Source organism: Sceloporus undulatus, chromosome 3, assembly GCF_019175285.1.
Source record: "Sceloporus undulatus isolate JIND9_A2432 ecotype Alabama chromosome 3, SceUnd_v1.1, whole genome shotgun sequence".
Taxonomy (NCBI): domain Eukaryota; kingdom Metazoa; phylum Chordata; class Lepidosauria; order Squamata; family Phrynosomatidae; genus Sceloporus; species Sceloporus undulatus.
In genome coordinates, this window is record NC_056524.1 from 21,967,246 (window position 1) to 21,987,518 (window position 20,273).

General features: G+C 39.9%; 1 protein-coding gene across 7 annotated transcripts; it reads left to right on the forward strand.

The window, feature by feature from the left end:
* Positions 1-1,726: 1,726 nt before the first annotated feature.
* BIRC2 (baculoviral IAP repeat containing 2) lies at positions 1,727-18,629 on the forward strand. Of its 7 annotated transcripts, none has more exons than XM_042460791.1 (9): positions 1,727-1,864; positions 4,682-6,795; positions 6,912-7,011; positions 8,833-8,911; positions 11,269-11,317; positions 12,997-13,236; positions 15,346-15,597; positions 16,370-16,411; positions 17,354-18,629. In XM_042460791.1, the coding sequence occupies exons 2-9, from the start codon at positions 5,937-5,939 to the stop codon at positions 17,545-17,547; spliced, it is 1,815 nt and encodes a 604-aa protein (XP_042316725.1). In that variant the 5' UTR covers positions 1,727-1,864; positions 4,682-5,936; the 3' UTR covers positions 17,548-18,629. The 7 variants fall into 7 exon arrangements, with proteins under 7 accessions (XP_042316725.1, XP_042316728.1, XP_042316731.1 ...); XM_042460794.1 differs by having other exon boundaries at positions 1,732-1,864; positions 5,840-6,795; XM_042460797.1 differs by having other exon boundaries at positions 1,742-1,864; positions 5,897-6,795.
* The last annotated feature ends 1,644 nt before the right edge of the window (positions 18,630-20,273 follow it).

A 20,273-nucleotide genomic window follows, 5' to 3' on the forward strand; every position in this document is an offset into this window, starting at 1 on the left:
CAAAATTTTAATTTAAAAAAAGTTTGATTTTTTAATAATAATAATAATAACAATAACAATAATTGTTTTTATCCCAGCTCTCCCAGAGGATCGAGGCGGCTTACCTCATCAGCAAAATACAATATAAAATATACAGCATACATTAAAATACATTCTATTCTTTTCTGCCCCCTAACTATATCATCATAAAATACAATAATAATAATAATAATATTTTTATTATTATTGTATTTTTTAAAATATATATTTTTAATTTTTCTTTTCCTTTACTATTTACGTGTAAATACTTTGCTACGTACATGTAAATACATCTCTTCACTATGTACATGTAAATACATTTAGGCTGTGCCTATGATATCGTGATTTGAAGGCATCATTTTAATTTTGCTAGTTGTTTATGTCACAACTATTAGCATCACATTCAGTGGCATATGGGAATTATGATTTGCAAGTGACATTAGTGAAAAAAAGGTATTACTAATGAGTGACACCAATCCTAGGGACGCCACTGTTTGTGTTGCACAGATAATAGTCTCATTGTTTATTTAATCAAAGGGAAAGGATTTTAAAATTTACAATAGTTTACCATCTCTCCCCCCCCCCCCCCAAAATTATATAATAATTTTTTATGTCGAAGGCTTTCACAGCCGGCATCCATAGTTTTTGTGGGTTTTTTGGGCTACGTGGCCGTGTTTTAGAAGAGTTTATTCCTGATGTTTTGCTGGCATCTGTGGCTGGCATCTTCAGGGATTGTTTTGTTGAATTTGGATTTGCATTTTATGCACTGAGTTAAAAGCGATTAGAAAAAAAGTTCAACATATTCACCCACAGTACTAAATGTGGTTCAATCTGCGGTTTAAAATTAAAATGTGACACAGTCAGTCGTATGTATCCCTGGGTCTTTATCTATGGATTTAAGAAGGAGACTCTGAGGCAGTGTGCTCCTGTCAAACAGCTTTTAAACAGAGGCCAGGAGGCCATCTGTCAGGGGTGCTTCGACTGTGTATTCCTGCATGGCAGAAGACCGGGGGGGGGTTGGACTGGGTGGCCCTTGGGGGGGTCTCTTTAAACTTCTGTGAATCTTGCCTATTTAAAATTGTGTGTATTTTAAATTAATTTTAATTTGTATTTATAGTGTTGTTTAGCTGAGGTAAGGGAAAAGGGGATATGTCATTTTTCGTTGTGTACATGCCTTTATTTTTGTAAATTTTTGTAATCCGCCTTGATCCTTTTGGAAAGTAAATAATTTGGACGTAAATAAATCTATTATTATTATTATTATTAGTCAGTGGTCCCCAAATGGTGCTCTTCAAGGAATTATTTTAATGTATTTGTTTTTAATAGTTAATGTGTTTAATACTGTTTTAGGGGAGGGAGGGAACAATTGGGGCATTGGACATTGTTATGTTTTTGACAGAGGGGCGGGTAAAAATAAGTCTATTATGATGATTATTTATTATTGTTTTGGACTTCAGCTCCCAGAATCCCAGGCTATTGGCCAGCAGGGCAGAGGCTCCTGGGAGCTGTAGTCCAGAGTCTTTTAAAGGGCACAGTTTTGGGACTACTGTCGTCTAGTCAGACTCTGTTGGCAAACGGAGGGACAGATATCCCCTCACGCAGTCATTCTTCCCACGCGCATGCGCGCCATCGCCCTCCCCGCAAAAGGAAACCAGGCAAGAGGAGGAGGAGGTGGTGGGCGGGGCTTAGAGTGACGGGACTTTCCGTTTACTGTCTTTCAGTTCTTTGAAAAGGAAAGGCGGGGCTCCTTTGGGAGCCCACTCGCGCGCGCGCTTCGCCTCGCGCTTCACTCTCCTCCCTCTTTGTATAGGAATAAGAAGGGTCGATCTATGTGAGGCGACGGTCGGTAAGTAGTTGCGCGTGCGCACTCTCGCTTTCGAGGTGACTCTTTTTCAACCCCCCCTCCGGTTGGTGATGGGGGGAAGGGACTGAAGGGAGGGAAGTGGGCGGGGCTTTTTCAGTGACGTGTAAGCCTTGTGGGCGGAGTTTAACGTCCAAAGGGGCCTCGTTAGTGGGTCTTTCTGAAGCTTTGGTGAGTTTGAAGTGAGGGAAATTAAGTGGGCGGGGCCCCTATGATGCGCAAGCCACGCCCTCTTGGGGGCGGGTCTTAGCGACAAAAGGGGGGTCTCATTCTCTTTAGGGACAAACCGTTGGCGGTCTTTCCGAGTGGAGTTGGTGAGTTTATATTCATTTAAAAGGTTTCCTTTAAATCATCATCATCATCATCATAATTTCTCATTAGAGCCCCGTAAGTCAGAAATAACTTGGAAGGAATAATATTATTAGTTATTATTATTTCTCCATAGAATCACTATAAATCAGAAATGAAGGAATGTATTGTTGTTATTGTTATTATTGTTATTATTAGTTGTTGTTGTGGTTGTTTCTCCTTAGAGCCCCATGTTGAAGGGACATATAATAATAATAATAATAATAATAATTTCTCAGAGTTCCCATAAATCAGAAATGACTCGAAGGAACATAATTATTAGTTCTTGTTGTTGCTGTTATTGCTATTACTGTATTTCTTACAGCATCAGCAGCAGACCAACGTTGGGTTTTCTTGGCAAGGTTTGTTTCCAGAGGGGGGTTGCCATTGCCATCCTCTGAGGCTGAGAGAGTGTGACTTGCCCAAGGTCAGCCAGTGGGCTTCCAATGGCTAAGTTGAACCCTGGTCTACAGAGTTGTAGTCCAGTCCTCAGACCATGGCTCTCTGTTTCCTTTCTTTTGCTCACTTCTCCCTCAAGGGAGTTAATGTTAAGCGTTCCCTTGAAACATCTTTCTGAGGTGTGTAAAGCAGCAAGAACAATGTGACTGTGTGGTCGATTAATGTATGTCTGTATATATAGACAAAAATGTTACAGCAGAGTGGTCCTTATGTAAGTGGTTTATATGTGTGTGTGTGTGTACAGTGTCACAACAGAGTGGTCCTTATGTTTTCATCTTTCCAGCATGAGATTCCCATAACTCTCCACTTCATGATGATGGGAGTGAATGGGAAGGGGGCTAATGGAGAAAAATGAAAGATGCCCCAAATCTGGCTGGGGAGATGGATCACTCTCTTGCAGCCGCATCCTGTCAGCCTCAGGGGATGATGGCAACAGCCAAGAAAACCCCCGAGACAGGTTCACTGCCTTAGGGTCGACATAATTCAGAAACTACTTGAAGGCACACAGCAACGACAACAAGGCTTTGCTTTGGTGCCACAACAAACTACAATTCCTAGAATCCCCTAGCATTGAGCCATGGCAGCGAAAGTGGTGTCAAAGTGGACTATTTCTGCAGGGCAGATGCAGCCAGCAACTATCCTAAGATTGTTAGGATGAAGCTTTGAGTCTCCCACTTGGGTCACCATCAGACCAGGCAGGTTGCAAGAGCAGTACTATGTTTGGGCTGAGGGTAAGTCCCTCCTCTGAAAAGCCCAAAGAACACCATCCTATTGGGCTGCCCTCACTGATAAGCTGAATGAGAGCTTGTGCTTCCTGGCACAAATGGGAATGTGCTGTGCCTTCTTCAAGAGGGCTATGCAGAATTACTGTGAGGGTGGGGGAAAATAGATTAGAGGCTGTTGTTGACCTGGTGGTTTGCTCTAGAATTGAAAAGAAAGTGCTGTGCAGGTGAAATGATGGGACTCTTGGAAAGATTTGGGCTGGCTGTTTACAGTCCAACCTGAAAATGTCAGGGTTGATAGTTGCTGGCCTCCTGCTTACAAAGCATTTTCAACTCTGAGCAATGACTCCTCCCGAAGGCCTTTTTGCACTGGTTGAATAACCTGCTCAGTTGGAGGCATTGACCTCCATGTGGCAAAAAGACACCCTCCTCAGATCACATTAAACAAAACGTGCCTTGTTTGTATTTCAAATTCTCTTTCACTGTGGAAGACTTGACATATTGAGTGATATGGAAGCTTTCCATGCACATGTAGATGTTGATTTAGAGGCAATGATTCCCAAACTCTGGTCAACCAGGTGTTTTGGACTTAAGCTCCAGAAGCCTCTTTGGGATCCTGGGAGCTGAAGTCCAAAACACCTGGAAGGCCTGAGTTTGGGAATCACTGATTTAGGAGAATCCTTGCACATACTGGAGTCTAATAAGTTGTTTCCTTCAGCACTTAGTGCTCTTGTCTAGGCATAAGGAGATTAGTGCAATTTCTTTGTGTTAGGAGTAATGAAATAAATAGCTGAGAAGGACAGACCGGTTTGCTCAGTACATGAGAACTGGTATTGCCAAATATAGCTCTTTGTGGTCTTTGTGACTTGCACACACATGAGTTATTCTGCTCCTGTGTGATTTCACAGATGGCCATTCGAAGAATCACACTGACAGATGAGCCACTTATTCTTTTAGCTTTCCATCTTTGCCAGTATTTTTGACCATTTTTGTAGGAAGTCTTGACCAGGGCTGTGCAGCCACCTGAACCGCTTGATGTCGATAGTTTAGTGTTTTTAAAGTTCAGGCACAGTGGACATTTTGTGAGCTAAAACAGCTTCTGATGAATACCAGCCCCTTGTAACTATAACTATAGACAAGATGTTAAATTTCTGTCCAAAAAGATATTACTGTGTGGAATGAAGTTTAAGACTTTATTTCCCTTGTATAACAGCATGTGACTAGAGTACTCTGTTCTTAAGAACCTGATGCATATCTTTTTCTTTTTATGCAGGTCTTGTAATGTGAAATCCCTTGTGTTTATCACATTTGATATTATTACCAGTTTCTCCTCGTGATTCCCATATTGCAGCATGGCTGCCTAAGTCCCTTGAAAGGGGCTCGACTCTGAAGCCTTGGAGATAGTTTTCTGCAAGAATAATTACTCAGACCACTATCAAGGAGAACTTCTAATAAGCATGACCTGCTATCTTTCCTTAGGGAACAAGTACATAAGAATAGATTTTCCCCCTACAAAGCTGCATTGTTGTGTTAAATCCAATAATAATTTAATAATATTGAAGCAACCTGGTTAAAATTATGCTGAAAGATTTAGTGGCAACGTAAGGAACTAAGTAGTCCAGGGCAATTCAGAGATGGTTAGTGTCCAAAGCAAGTTCATAGTTGCTGGCAGAGATGGCCCTTGCCTTAATAGTTCCATCGTTGGTGTGAGGAGAAGGCCTTGAATGTCATCTTGGTGAGGAAAGATGCATTTCAAAAAAATTATATTTAAATAAGAGTTTTTATGGCATAAGGAGAAATGTCAAAATGCATATACCTTATTTAAGTTGACTTTTCCTCAGTATCATAAAGTCTGGCACTTCACTTTGAAAACTGAGAATGACACCTGCTCCTAATGTGTTTTCTTGGACGTCCTTTGCTTTCAGTAGGGCTCATGTCTAAGTACACATGGTTAGGATTGAGGCCTCAGTTTCTTCATGGTATTTCCTTTATTTCTAGGCTGCTTTGTGTCTCCATCCCACCCATCCCTTTTAAAATAAAAGTAAGAAGGGAGACAGTATTGCTAGTAGAGAGGACTAGTAGTTTGACAGTAACACATTACACTATTACAGTGCTATTTTCCAATTTAACTGCTACGGCCTCTTCCTGTGGAATCCTGGGATTTTACAGTTTAGGGAGGAGCCTTTAGAATTAGCAGCCAGAGAACTCTTAGGCTTCACTAAACTACAAATCCCAGAAGTCCACAAAAGGCAGCCATAGCAGATAGTGGAACCATAGTGCTATACAATAACAGTGATATGTGATATTGGTCTAAGAGTAGCTTGTGGAAAAGAAAGTAATTGTTCAGTGACAAGGACAAAATGCTGAATAATTAAGACACTTTAAATGGGGTGTTTAAAATAAGGAATTGGATGTAATGTTTCACTTTCAGGTTCTTGTTTTATTATGGCTTGGAAGTTAATCACACTTGCATAAAACTATCTCCAAGGCTTCAGATTCGTCCCCTTCTCCTATCCTGCTTCATCATAATGAGCACTTTTGACACTTTTGCGGCCAGATTGAAGAACATTGCGAATATTAGTGAACTGAAGTATGATCTGTCGTGTGAACTCTATAGGATGTCTACGTTTTCAACTTTCCCTCTGCATGGACCAGTGTCTGAAAGGAGTCTTGCCCGTGCTGGTTTCTATTACACCGGTGTGAAAGACAAAGTGAAATGCTACAGTTGTGGCTTAATGTTGGACAACTGGAAAAAAGGTGACAATCCCATGGATAAGCATAGACAGTTGTATCCCAGTTGCAGTTTTGTTCAGAATTTCACTTCACTGAACAATCTTGGGTCTTCATTTTATTCTGCCTTTTCACCTCCATCTTCCTTTGTTGGACGTTCTTCCCGTTCCCCAACACAAACACCAACTTTGGATCAAGTTGGATATTTCAGTGGAAGCTTTTCCAGTTTTCCCCAGAGTCCACTCACATCTAGGCCAGCAGAAGATCTGTCACACTTGAGACCTAAAGTTGCCAACACTGCAATGAGCACAGAGGAAGTCAGATTGCACACATTCAAGGCATGGCCCCTGACATTTCTGTCACCTTCATCTTTGGCAAAAGCTGGATTTTATTACATAGGGCCTGCAGATAAAGTGGCTTGTTTTGCCTGTGGTGGTCAGCTGAGTAACTGGGAGCCAAAGGATAATGCCATGTCGGAACATCGGAGGCACTTTCCGAATTGCCATTTTGCGGAACAAGCTCAAGACCAGACCAGCTTCACAGTCTCCAATCTAAGCATGCAAACCTATGTAGCACGTGTTGGCACTTTCAAAAACTGGCCAATGACAGTTCCAGTTCAGCCACAGCGGCTTGCAGATGCTGGCTTTTATTATGTAGGTAAGAGAACTGTTCTTCTTCATGATTTTGATGCTGTTTAAATTTTTGAAGAACCTATGACTTTTTTGAAATTTGTTTGTGTTTTTAAAAACATACTTTGTGCACTTCTTTTGAAGGCCGCAATGACGATGTCAAGTGTTTCTGCTGCGACGGAGGACTCAGGTGTTGGGAGTCTGGGGATGATCCATGGGAGGAACATGCTAAATGGTTTCCAAGGTATGTTTAATAATTCTTGTTTATAGCAGAAATAAAATGTGCTCCCATGCTTGCTGCCATTTTCAGTTAAAAGACAAACTAATCTTCTCTTTTAGAGGGATTTCCCTGAGCGGTTTTTTTTTTGTAAAATACTTAGTCTTCTACATTAGTTTGCTGTGCATTCAGAGTCAGTGGATCATCTTACATCGCAGACTCAGCTTCAAAAGCAAATATAGCATGGAGGACCAGTAGTCATGAAACATGTTTCTGGAGTTAGTTACGGTTTGTATTTTCACCAGTTATTCAGGAATTGGATTTGTCTACTGGAAGTAATCCAGCATGAATGTTCTGAAGATGGCCTTAATGGGTCCTTAGTTCCCACTCCCGTATGATGCTGCACCTGTGTAACATGCTATTGAATATATATTGCAGGGAAGCTAATGAGAGAGATCCATGGCCTTCATGCCCTGCATATTGACTTTCAGAAGTATAGTTTGAAAAAATTACTTTCGTTAATGAGTCATCTAGTTAGCCACTTCAGGAAGCAAGTTGCTAGAACATATGAAACTCTTGGTGTGATCCTGTCAGTCTTTTCTGCTATCACTTAAAGGGCACTTTAAAATATAAATAGAACCACACTTAAGTATAAATCTCACCTTATGCATCATTCCAACAATTCCATAAGAGGTAATGAGTACTATACTGTACTTTTAAAAACATGGGAGTCTCAGAAACTTGACAAAACCACAGAGTGAATGTTTAAGTAGAATAGTGTAACCTTTGGATCAACTTAACCCTTGCTTAAGTTACTGGCTACTTCTAAAATCCAAATCCCTGATGTTTAGCTATTGGTTGTTGCTTTTGATGGATTTTTCACTTTTAAGCAAATTAATGAAACTGAAATACAGTGGTGCCTCGAGTTACGAAATTAATTCGTTCCGTGGCACCGTTCGTAACCCGAAAAGCCTTCGTAAGCCGAATTGCCATAGGCGCTAATGGGGAAAAGCCGCGATTCCGTGCGAAAAAGCCGAAAAAAGCACCAAAAGTTTTTTCGTAACCCGAAAAAACATTCGTAACCCGGAACAATGTTTTCCTATGGGATTTTTTCGTATCCCGAAAATTTCGTAACCTGGGTATTTCGTATCCCGAGGTACCACTGTAGTCTAATGGAATGTGGTTATAATCTTAGGAGTTTGCATATGAATCATAAATTACCTGTTCTCAGCTTAGGATGTTGTTTGTACGAATTCATGATTCCAGGGACTCAACAAATATGCAAAAATAATCCCTAGGTTCTTCAGAACTAACATGATTTCATCTAACAATAACATCCAAAATCCACAAAACAGTGATACTTTTATTGAGACAACCAAAATGCAGAAAATGCATGTTGCGAGCTTTGGAAGTTCCACTGACTTCTTCATCAGGCAAGGTGTTAAAATTACACCAGAGAAAGAATTATACAGTATGACAGTGTTAACCACAGGCGTGCATTTTGTCAAGATGTTGTTGCTGCTGCTGCCCTCAGTTAAGATGGTATGGAGAGATATCCATGCAGGCAGACCACTCTTTCCTCCCGTCAGGTGGGCTCTGTGAGACAAACAGCTGTAAAGCCCAGGAAATAAAATCTGAATTCCATTACCAGCACAAAAAGATACGTTACTTTGAGATTCAGGTTGGGCATCTGTAACTGATTCGGTTAATAGCTAACACAGTTTCTCTAATCTAGTTTTCTTTTGGGAGCTATCTGCTTAAATACCCTAAGATTTATTATTTTGTTTTATTTTTTATTCTGTCTGCCAGTACAGTAAAAGTAAATCTTGATGCATTTTTATATTACAGGTGCGAGTATCTGATTCACAGGAAAGGGCAGGAGTTTGTCCGTCATGTTCAAGCAAGATTCCCTCATCTTCTAGAACAGGTACTTCTTGTTGTGTACCTTTGCAGTCAGGCTTATTGTGATCTTAAGGCCAACCTACCATAGGTTTTTCTTGACAGAGTTTGTTCAAAGGGGATTTGCCCTTGCCTTCCTGAGTTTGAGAGAATGTGAGTTACCCAAGGTCACCCAGTGGGTTTTTGTGGTCAAGCAAGGAAACGAACCCTGTGCTTAATGCTGCTTTGTTTTCCACTGCCAGCACAATTCTCTTAATGTGTGTAGGATTATAGTTTTTTACATATTGACTGCTTTGAAGCATTTTGGAAGAGCATTTAATCGGTTATATATATTGACTGTGTTCATGGTGAGAGTAGCTATAATTTGACCTTACTGCATGCTGGCCCTGGTGCATGAGCACATACATCCTGACATCTCTACTACCAGCTGCCAACAGACAGGCAGTTTTGACCTTGCAGGCCAGACTAAGGTCTACAGCAGTGTGCTTTTATTTGGAAGGATACTGTAACCATCTCATCCATAGTGCATCCCAAGTTCAATGCTTTCTTGCAGCAGTGGCTGGATTATGATGGTCTGGAGGTACTTAGTAAGCCTTTGACAAGCAGGAAAGGCAAAAAGGAAGAGAATGAGAGAGGAAAGGGAAAGGAGAAGAGAGTTTTGTATGTAGCAAAAACTGGGAAGAGAATCTTAAATTAAAACCATTCCTGATCTACATTGTTCCCTATCTGTTCCTCTTAGAAACAAAATGGGCAACTCTGGTGGGTCTGAGGAGGATTTTCTGCTCTTGAAACCTTTTGAAGGTTACATGGATTGCCAAAAGAAAAACAAAACAAAACTGGAAGTGGGCAGAAAGCCCATTCTGGTTTTGAAAAAACAAGTATTTAAAAACAGCATAGGGATGGGTTCCTGCTATGTATTTAAAAGTTGAATTCCCACTCCTGAAGGCTTCCACAAGAGTCAAATTAGTTTGGAGTGGATGAGAACCACAAAAATGGAGGGCTTTTGCCAACTTGATCTAGACCACCTTTTTCCAAACTTTAGTCCTCCAGATGTTTTGGACTTCAGCTTCCAAAATTCCTGATTGTTGGCTAAACTGGCTAGGGCTTCGGGGAGTTGAAGTACAAAACATCGAGAGAAACAGAGTTTTTGGAAAGACTGATCTAGACTCTAGAGCAGAGGTGGGAATCATTTGTCCTCCATGTTTTGTTAAATTCCCAGCGTTCTTCACCATTGGTAACTAGGGCATCTGGGAGTTGCAGTGCAATAATTTCTGGAGGGCAGAACAGTTCCCACCCATTCTAGAGTGGGTGTGAGATGGCTCTCACCCTAGTCACTACTGGCATGAGGTCTTGAAAGACTGGCCTCCAAGAGAATGTGGCCTTCTGTGTGTGAGGTGGGTGGCTGGAGGTTGCCTCCTGCTGCTATAAATAGAGGTGTGACTGCAGCATGTGCCTTAATTTAATTATATGGAAGAAGGGCACGATGATCACTGAGAGAACATATGATGCTTAGAGTGAGCCTGAGGGAACTGCAGTTTCAGTATTGCAAGGCAACTGAGGGGATTTCCTGAGATGCTTTGAGTGAGTTGCATGACTAAAAGGTCAGCTGAGCAGGCTGCTGAAAATTATTTGATAAGCCACACATTTAAAGAGGCTTGTGCAGCTGAGAATTTTTTTATTACACTTCTGTACCTATTCTGTTACTATACTTGGTATAGCGGATATTCAGAATTGTAGAATTAAATTACAGATTTTCGTTTCAAAAAACAAGGTCGTCTTCTACTTGTAGATGACAGTATTATGTGGATGAAACAGGTATGGCACATGCAGATAGATAGCCCTTGGGCCTTCCTTCTGCTTAAAAGAGGGTGTTCCTTGTGACAAGAAAGTGGCTTGGGGACTGATCCTAATATTAGTAGTCATTCTGTCAAACAGTATATGGCACACAGCAAAGATGGACAATTTATGGCCCTCCAGATCTTGTTGGATTGCCACTGACATTATACTTCACCATTGGCTATCATGACTGAGGTTAATGGGAGAGGCAGTCTAACAACATCTGCTAGGTCATGGGTTTGCCATGCCTATGCTTAAGGCCATTCTTGTTGTACTTGAGATAGGCTGCAACGAGGTGTTTAGGATGAGAATATTATTTATTTATTTATTTATTTATTTATTTATTTATTTATTTATAAAGCGCTGTAAATTTACACAGCGCTGTACATACAATCTTTTTAATTGGACAGTTCCCTGCCCTCAGGCTTACAATCTAAAAATTTTAAAGCCATTTAACAGGTAGTAAACTCGGTGTATTTGCACAAAGTATTGTTTCATGCATGCAAAAATGCTTTCTTTCTGAAAAACTTCTTTCTTTGTGATTTGTAGCTGTTATCCACTTCAGATACCCCTGTGGATGAAAACACCGGTCCACCAAGTAAGTGGAATTTCCTGTGGGATTTCCCCCCCCCCACACACACACTTGCTGCTGTGTTGATGTTTGTTTAAAATGTGATTTTAGTTATTGTTGCTCTCTTCTCATTGCCTCACCTTGCTGAATGACTGGGATGTGAGCTCACTTTCACTTGGTCCACCATGGCTGCATCCACATGGCAGAAATAATCTGGTTTGACACCACTTGAACTGCCTTGGCTCCATGCTATGGAATTCTGGGAATGGCAGTTTATGGTGGCACCAGAGCAACAAGAAACTACCATTCCCAGAATTCCATAGCATGGAGCCATGACAGTTCAAGTGGTGTCAAATCAGATTATTTCCGCCATGTGGATGCAGCCAATGTGATTTCTTGGCTGGGAATAATCACTTCTATCCTTTTCACTTTTACCTGGAATGAACTTCCCAGGTGGTTTCCAATGAGTATTGTAAGAACAATAACCAAATCATCAAAAAGCATAAATGACAGGACAGTAGTTATATAAAGCACTAGCAAAAAAGGCTAAATAAACAACCAGGGAGCAACTCCATGAAAACACACTCAGTGTTTCAAGTTCAAATTCATCAGTGAATTGGATAACCAAAGTTATATCTGTCAGCAGGTTTAAACTTCTGGGGCCCCCTGGTGGGGAAAGCTCTTTTGAGTAGCCTTGCAAAACATGCAGATGGTACTAGGTTGCCTGCCCTTCACTGGAAAGGTGTATCAAAAGTAAAGGTGTCCCTAGAACAGCTGGTTTTGGCTTTAAACCCCCCCCCTTTATGCAGTTCAAACACCTTTTAAAATGTTCTGCAGCCACTCACTCACAAAGCACAAGATTGTGAGTTAAATGCCAGCTAAGGGCCGACTCAGCCTGGCATCCTTCTGAGGTCGCTAAAAGGAGTATCCAGCTTGTTGGGGGCAATTAGCTTACACAAAGTAAACCGCTTAGGGAGTGCTTAAGTGCACAGATAAGAGGTATAGAAATGTACTTTCTGTTGCTATTGCTATTAAAACTGTAATGTTAGACACCAAATTCTACTGCCTAGCATAGGGAGCCAGTTATGCTCAGGTGTTGTATTTTGCAGCTTGAGGTGGCAGTTCTGCTGCTTATGAAGAAGAGCTGGAGTCTACTTTTAAAGATAGGAATAGGGAACAGATGATTCTCTAGAAATTGTAGGATTGCAACTGCCATAATTCCTCATGATTGCCTGTCCTGTTCAGGCTGATATGAGCTGTGGTCTAATAATAGCTGGAAATCCACAGGTTTTCACCATCTGCTTTAATGAATGTCTCAGAGTTTGGTAACTGAGCACATGCTATCCATGTATAAGCTCCCAGATTCAGTTTGTCGTATGTCTAGCTAAAAAGATCTCTGGTAATAAGATGAGGAAAGGCCATAGCCTGAGATAACTGGGGCCAGTCAAAGTAGATGGTATTACTCTGGACTGGTGCTTTAACGTGGAATAAGACATCTATGCAATTTCCATTAGTACTGAAAAGTCTTTAAAATAAATGTCTGTGCATAATCAATTAAGAGGACCCCTTTTTATAGAATTAAAGCTTTTTTTCTTACACAACTTTTGATGTAGAATCTGGTGCAGTAGTGATGTCTCATTGCCTGTTTTTAATGAAAACTACACCCATATTTAAAGTAGTAAAGCCATATTTTTTTCTCTGAGTAGTTATTCATTTTGAGCCTGGTGAAAATGGTTCAGAAGATGCAGTCATCATGAAAACCCCAGTGGTTGAAGCTGCCTTGGAGATGGGATTCAGAAGAAGACTGGTCAGGCAGACTGTTCAAAGTAAAATCTTAACAACTGGGGAGAATTACAAAAACATAAATGATCTTGTGTCTGACCTCATTACTGCAGAGGAAGAAAAGGAAGAGGAGAAGGAGACGCAGGTGGAGGAATCGGTATCAGGTACGTACAAACCTTTATGGCACAGTCAAATGTATCTTTTCCTCTCAACGAGGGTTTCCTCTGTTGTAGATGTTTCTAGGGCAGTTCCTCTGATTATAGAAATTTTATGCCTTGCATATGAAACCCATGCTCAATGCAAAAAACACAAAACTAGATTATTCCCACACAGACGGCTGTCCAGCTTCTGCATGGAGACATCCAGCAAAGGAGAGTCCACCCACTCCAGGCAGTTGATTCCATTGCTGAGCTGATCTTCCTGTAAAGAAGACTTTCTAATAGTCAACCAATCCACCCTCCTTTAACCTAAACTCATTCAATGTAGTCCTGTTTCAGGTAGGGGAGAGAGCCCATTTTTTATGTCAGTTATACAGTGGTCCATTGACCAGTGTCAGTCTGTGAGCTGATGCTTGCTGGTCTGAAGAAAGTTTCCAGGAAACAGAATGAGTTGCAGCTGATGGGAACAAATGTAGTACTACTCCCTGGTATATTAGGGGAAAAGAAGATTGCTGGTCCCCCACATTAGATAACATGAGAAATACTTTTATGCAAAAGCCCTTCAGGTATGGAGTGGTATTGTGTTTACTGCTGGACTTCTCTCCAAGATAATGGCCAGAATTGGAGACAGTATTCCAAATGTGCGATGTGTGGAATAATGTAGAAACACTATTTCCCGCTACAGGGAAATGAGTTTCATGAAAGCATATTCACTTTTTCTGCAGCCTTAATCAAGTGTTGGACTCAGGTTCAAAGGTTGCTGAGATATTCATTTCTTTAAAATGTTTCTGGCTTTTATTTAGCAACTTGGGAAAGAACTGCAAATATTCAGGCACATCAGTACTTTGTTTATGATAAGACAGATCCAATAAAAAGGCAATCCTTTTTAAAGTTCTTGTACATGTGTATGTACGTTTCTTTAAGTTGCCTGTTGACTTAAGGGATCCCAAGAATTTCTTAGGGTTTTCTTAGGCAAGGAATACTCAGAGGTGGTTTTGCTAGTGAAATATAGTCTATAGCACCTGTTATGCACTGGCAGTCTCCCTGTCTATATGGTTTCCCTAAATATGAATGCTCTAGGATTTTCTATGTATATAAAGTAATTTAGTAAAGATTATAAACATGAAAGAACATGAAGTATAGTGTCCCCTTGATATCTGCTGGGGTTTGTTTCCAGGTCCCCTCATGGATATCAGAATCCGTGGGTAATCAAGTCCTATTAAATACAATGGCATCGTAAAATGGCATTCCTTATATAAAAATGGTAAAATTGAGTTTTACTTCATGGAATTTATACATTTTAAAAATATTTTCAAGATGTGGATAGTTGAAACTGTGGATAAGGAATCCATGGATATGAAGGGCTGACTATGTGTAGAATAAACATAGCCTTGGTAAGGACATGGATCGATCAGCAATGATGCCAGTTTGCTAAACATACAGCTGTAATCCGTTTGATTATTCCCACATTAGAATAGACCCATTGTGAATCAATTGGGCGATACATCCACATGTAGGTAAATCCAGCTGATCCAATGATTTTACTTGAGTTGGATCTGACAGTAAGCCATTCTTCAGACTCAGTGAATGGTTGCTGCACAACAGCATTTTATACTTTTGCAATGGAACTTGCAGTTTGGATTTTCTTTGTCTTTGTTAGTATAAAACACGTAATAATTCTTGGCAATTATGTGTCTATTTTTTCTAATTATAATGAGTGGTAAATCAGTTTATCACTGAGTGTACGCAACACGTTTAAGTTGTCTGCAGTGGAGTATAAAAGATTTTTTTCAGTTAATGGTTTCTATTTTTCTTTTATCTTGACACTTTGGGGTTTTTTAAAATTTATTGTGTTAATAAATTCATTTATATTTTTAAATTTCATGAATACCTCAAACAGGTTATTCCTGTACCGAGTTACACATTGATATGGTTCATGTTCTAAAAGGAAGTTTAGGCTTGTAAAAAAAAAAGTATCATATGTGTAATCCTTTGTAAAACCTGTGGACCTTTTTTGAGGTAGGATGGTTGGAATAGGAGGGGGAAAGGTTTCATAATCTTGCATGCAGTAAAACTTACTGTGACTTTTATAATCTTTTCATTATTATATTTCAGATCTGTCCTTAATCAGAAAGAACCGTATGGCGTTGTTTCAGCGCTTGACATGTGTGCTTCCTATTCTGGAATGTTTATTAACCTTCAAAGTAATAACTGACATTGAACACCAAGTTATTAAACAAAAAACCCAGACACCCCTGCAAGCAAGAGAACTGATTGATACCATCTTGGTGAAAGGAAACAAAGCTGCAAACATATTCAGAAATTGTTTACAAGAATGTGATCCAGTGTTATACAAAGACTTGTTTGGTGAGTTTGCAAAAATGTGTTGGTTAACATTTGATTGTTGTTTTCTTGAGGGGTGGCATCTTTGTGTTGTTAAACTTCACAGCAAAGGGAAGATATTATTGGCTTGACATTTATGTGTAAAAGATGTATTATAACACACACACACACTCGTCCCTCCACATTTGTGCTTTAACTTATGTGGCTTTGATTATTCATGGATTTTATTAATTTATTCTCTCTAGAATATCTAAGTTCTCCAGCACAACTCTGTGGTCACTTTTAACCAAGTCACACTGAAGGACCTCGAGATTCCTAGACAGAACACTAGAAATTGGCGACTCCTCCAGTGCAATTCTGTGGTCAATGTCTGGCAGATGTTGACCACAGAGTTGCACTGGAAGACCTAGAGATTCCTAGAGAGGTGTTCTCTCAAGTAAAAACAGTGTTTTTGTTAGTTGCGGTTTTTCCACATTCATGGGGGTCCTGTGCCCCTAATGCCAGCAAAGGTGGAGGGATGAGTGTATATAGTCTGCTGAACTACACCTTTCACACGTGAATGTCAAGCCAATAATAGCTTTCTTGTCAGCTGTTCTGTGGTTACATATACAGGGTATATATACAAATACATGTATTTGTTCTGTGGTTACATATACTGGGTACTACAGGAAATCCAATTAATTGCTTACGGAAACTTCTAATAGTTTTAGAACATCTTTAAGAGTTTATTTGCAATGTCTCCAATTGAAATAATGGATCTCCCAGGGTAACAGAAGATTTATCATTTTTTTAATAGTGGAGAAGAATATGACATACATTCCAGCAGAAGATGTTTCAGGTAAATATAAACTTGGGTAGTGTTTGGAATAATGTTTACTTGTAAGGAGGGTATTGAAACAAGTTCAAAATGCTTTTCAGCAGCAACACACTGGGAGATAAAAAGTTTTGTATATTTTTTGTTTAACACTTAAAACAGCAAAGGAAAATTTGAAACTAATTTATGAACTGTTTACTTGGACCTTTCAGATTTTTAAAGGTCTGACGGCAGTAAGTTATACTTCATTCTGCCTCCTATTACAACAAGAAAGTACAGTGTACTTTGCACTTCAAATCATATGAAAATATGTGATCTCCATAGATGTTTGGAGTGCAGGCTATCTTTTCCCTCCAAAGAGAGGCAGTTGTACCTAACTTGTAAGAAGCTGCTCATATGCTCGATTTTAAGTAGGGATGCTTTTCTGCATCTGGTTTTCAGTTCTATTTGAACCGACTTAATTCACAACCCTGTGCATTAATGTGCTTATTGGGACACGGTTGTCCCTCAGGATGATATCTTAACCTGATTAGGTGATGCAGCATTTCACCAAACATGTACAAAAATGTATATTTTAAGATAAAATAGGCTTAGAAAAATGTGTATCTTGCAAGGAAATATGTTGAAGTAACATACTGAAACTTGTGTAAACAGGAGGGCTTCACTCACAGTTCAAAGTGGAAATGAGTCAGAATATAATTTTGAATGAATGCATTGTTTTTGAAATAACTGTCTAAAGATATGGCTATATCTTTTGGCATTTTCACCAAGAAGCCTCACTGTAGATCTGATGCTTAAGTTTCTTTGTTTCTCTTGGAATGCCTCAGCTTGTATTGGTGGATGGTTAGAAAAGATGGTGTTGATAACATGGTAGTGATCGCATTACTTTTTATTGCAAAGCAGATGAACTTAGCAGTTCAGAAAGGCACGTTTCCATATATAGTAAATGGATTTTTTTCTCTAAAGGCCTGCCTATGGAAGAACAGTTGAGACGACTGCAAGAAGAAAGAACATGCAAAGTTTGCATGGACAAGGAAGTGTCCATTGTTTTCATCCCATGTGGCCATTTAGTAGTTTGTAAAGAATGTGCCCCTTCCCTTAGAAAATGCCCCATATGCCGGGGAACAATCAAGGGTACGGTGCGGACATTTCTCTCATGAAGGGGATGTACTTTTTAAATCTGTGCTCAGAGTTCACTAAAGACACCATGCTCTCTAAAGTGGCTGTAAAACAATTCTAGGGCAAAATTTTGGGGTCAGCCTTGTGCAGTGTTGGAATGGCCTGCTAATAATCCAGGCAAGCTGGCCATGTCACGGTGCCTTGAAACAGCATTTTTTTTAAGATGGGGTGTTCAACCTCACATAGTTCATTGCAGCTGGTGTCTTTCAAACATTGCTGTGAATGATTTATGAACCTTTTGGGAGCTTTTTATGGGAGAACTGACCTCCAGTATTGCTGTTCTTTGTTAGTTCAAAATATCTTTTATATGGATTCTTACTATAAATAAATCTTAAGCATCTATGCAGGAACTGTTCTGGTTGCAGAGCAGATTAGATAACCACCAAGAGTTTTATATTATTTCTTAATGGCATGTTATTTCTAAATGTCAAAATAATAAACATTGCTTATTGGTAAAAGTTCAGCAAATAAAGTTTTTGAAATTTATTATCAGACTTGTTTCATAAAGCAATGGTAAGCAATTGTGGAAGGCTAGGGGTCTGCCCACCAACAGACCCGGGAGGATTACACCCCAGTTGCAACCATTCCTGTAAAATCAAATGTTTTTGCCTGCAAATGCCTTCTAGGGCATTTCCCCATGTTTCTGGGTCTTTCTGGACCCCTAGAGTCCTTTGGCCTTTTGAGAAAGGCCAAAACATTTATTTTTACCTCTGATGGATCCAGAGGAGTTCCAAATGTGGTGAGAAGCCTTCCATGCCCCATAGATCATTTTGGATCGTTTCAGAGCAATACTGTCCCTGGGAGGCAGCCTTGGGGATCCATGCTTTGCCCACCCATGAATTAAAAATTACAGGGTAAACAGTGTTTCCAGGCATTTGCTGCTATTCTGATTTGACTGAATGTTTTATTGGTTGCAAAGGCTGGATTAAGGAAAGATAGAACATCACTGTGCTGAACAGAATTTTGTTTACATATGAACTCATATTTGTATTTCCTTATAGTGGAACAATGGTAGCTTCCTATATTTGTTCCAGGCAAAAATAAAAGTTCCATGTTCTTAGGGCTCAGTTGGTTTATTTTTCATGTTTCTTTCTGAGATCAGGTTCTACATTGTTTTTTAATAATATATAGAGCTTCATTTTCAACTGAATACAGTTCAAGACCTTTGCTATACATCTTCCTGTGTGATGCAGTGTGATATATTCCCACTTTTCCAGCTTTAATTTGTTCATGTTAAGGTTTATTTATGATCAGGATGAACAACCCTGATCCCATGAAGCCCTCTGCTAGGTTTCAAAATGCATCTGCACTGTATCAGTCACCTTCTTTGAAGCTAATGGTTGTTGGCCACATGCAGACAGCACAGTTTTGTAGAGACCTGAAATGATGGCTTGGGTTGCATCTGTACTGCAGAAATAATGCAGTTTGATACCACTTTAATGTTATGGAGTTCTGGGAAGTATAGTTTGTTGTACCACCATGGCAATTAAAGTGGTGTCAAACTACATTGATTGGGTGATTTAGGTAGTTGTAGTCCCAACAAGTAATTTCTCCAAACTCTTGATAATGACAGTTGTCAAGCAAAGCCTCCTTTGCTCTGTGGCTTTGGTGTGTAGTAATCTGTGGGATGCAACTGACCAATTACACTTGTGAATGTAGAAAGGACTGTTCAGCACTTTTTCAAATCAAGGCTTTGAAAATAAAAATTGATTGTTGGTGCTCCTTGAGCAACTTGAGCTAAAATAGGCGTAACTGCTGGGAAAACTGAACTTTGTGACCTGTTTGCTCTATTTTTAAGCAGACACAAGAAGACAAGAAACAAAGATAAACAAGTTTCCTATGCGAAGTCTGATGTTTTCAGAAAGTCAACATCAAAAGTGCTCTGTTTATGTTACAGTGAGGGAGGAAAGTTTATACCATTAGGAAATTCTTGAAAGCAATTCATACAGACTAGTCTGTTGCCACGTTTTTCTTCTGGTTTATGTCTGTGTATATCAGTAAAGGAAAGGACTGTAACTCAATTGTAGAGCATATGCATGGGAAAAATGAGGTCCTAGATCCAGTTTTGTCTAAGAAATACCTTTCTGAACCCTAAGAGAGCCAGTGTCAGGCAGTGCAGGCAATAAGCTAGATCAGGGTGGAGTACTGTAGCTCTTGTTTAACCCCTAGCTCAGTGATGGCAAATGTTTTAGAAACTGAGTGCCCAAATAGCAACTGAAAACCCACTATTTATTACAAACTGCCATGTCCCTCTGGCTTTCTAGTAACAAACTCTGTGCTGGGGGCACAGCATGTGTGCCTCCAGAAAGGGCTCTGAGTACCACCTCTGGCACTCATGCCACAGGTTCACCACCACTGCCCTAGCTAGTAAAGTGTTTCCTCTTGTGCTGATGGCAATTGAAGTCCTGATAGCAACTGAAGAGTGATGGCAATTGAAATCCCACAACCTCTAGAGCAGGGGAAAGAATTCCCCCATGGAACTGTATTTGACTGTGACACAAGCATTCTTTACTATTGGCTCTGCTAGCTAACGCAGCTGGAGAATTTTCTATCCCTTGTAGATGATAGAAAGAATGCAGGATAGCACCAAAACGTGTGGAAGCCATTAGCTTGGCAGTATCCACAGTAGTGACTACTTGCCAGTTTTTCACACTGTTCCCTGCCTGAAATAAGTTTTCTTTTTCAGTCACACAAAAATTTTAAAACA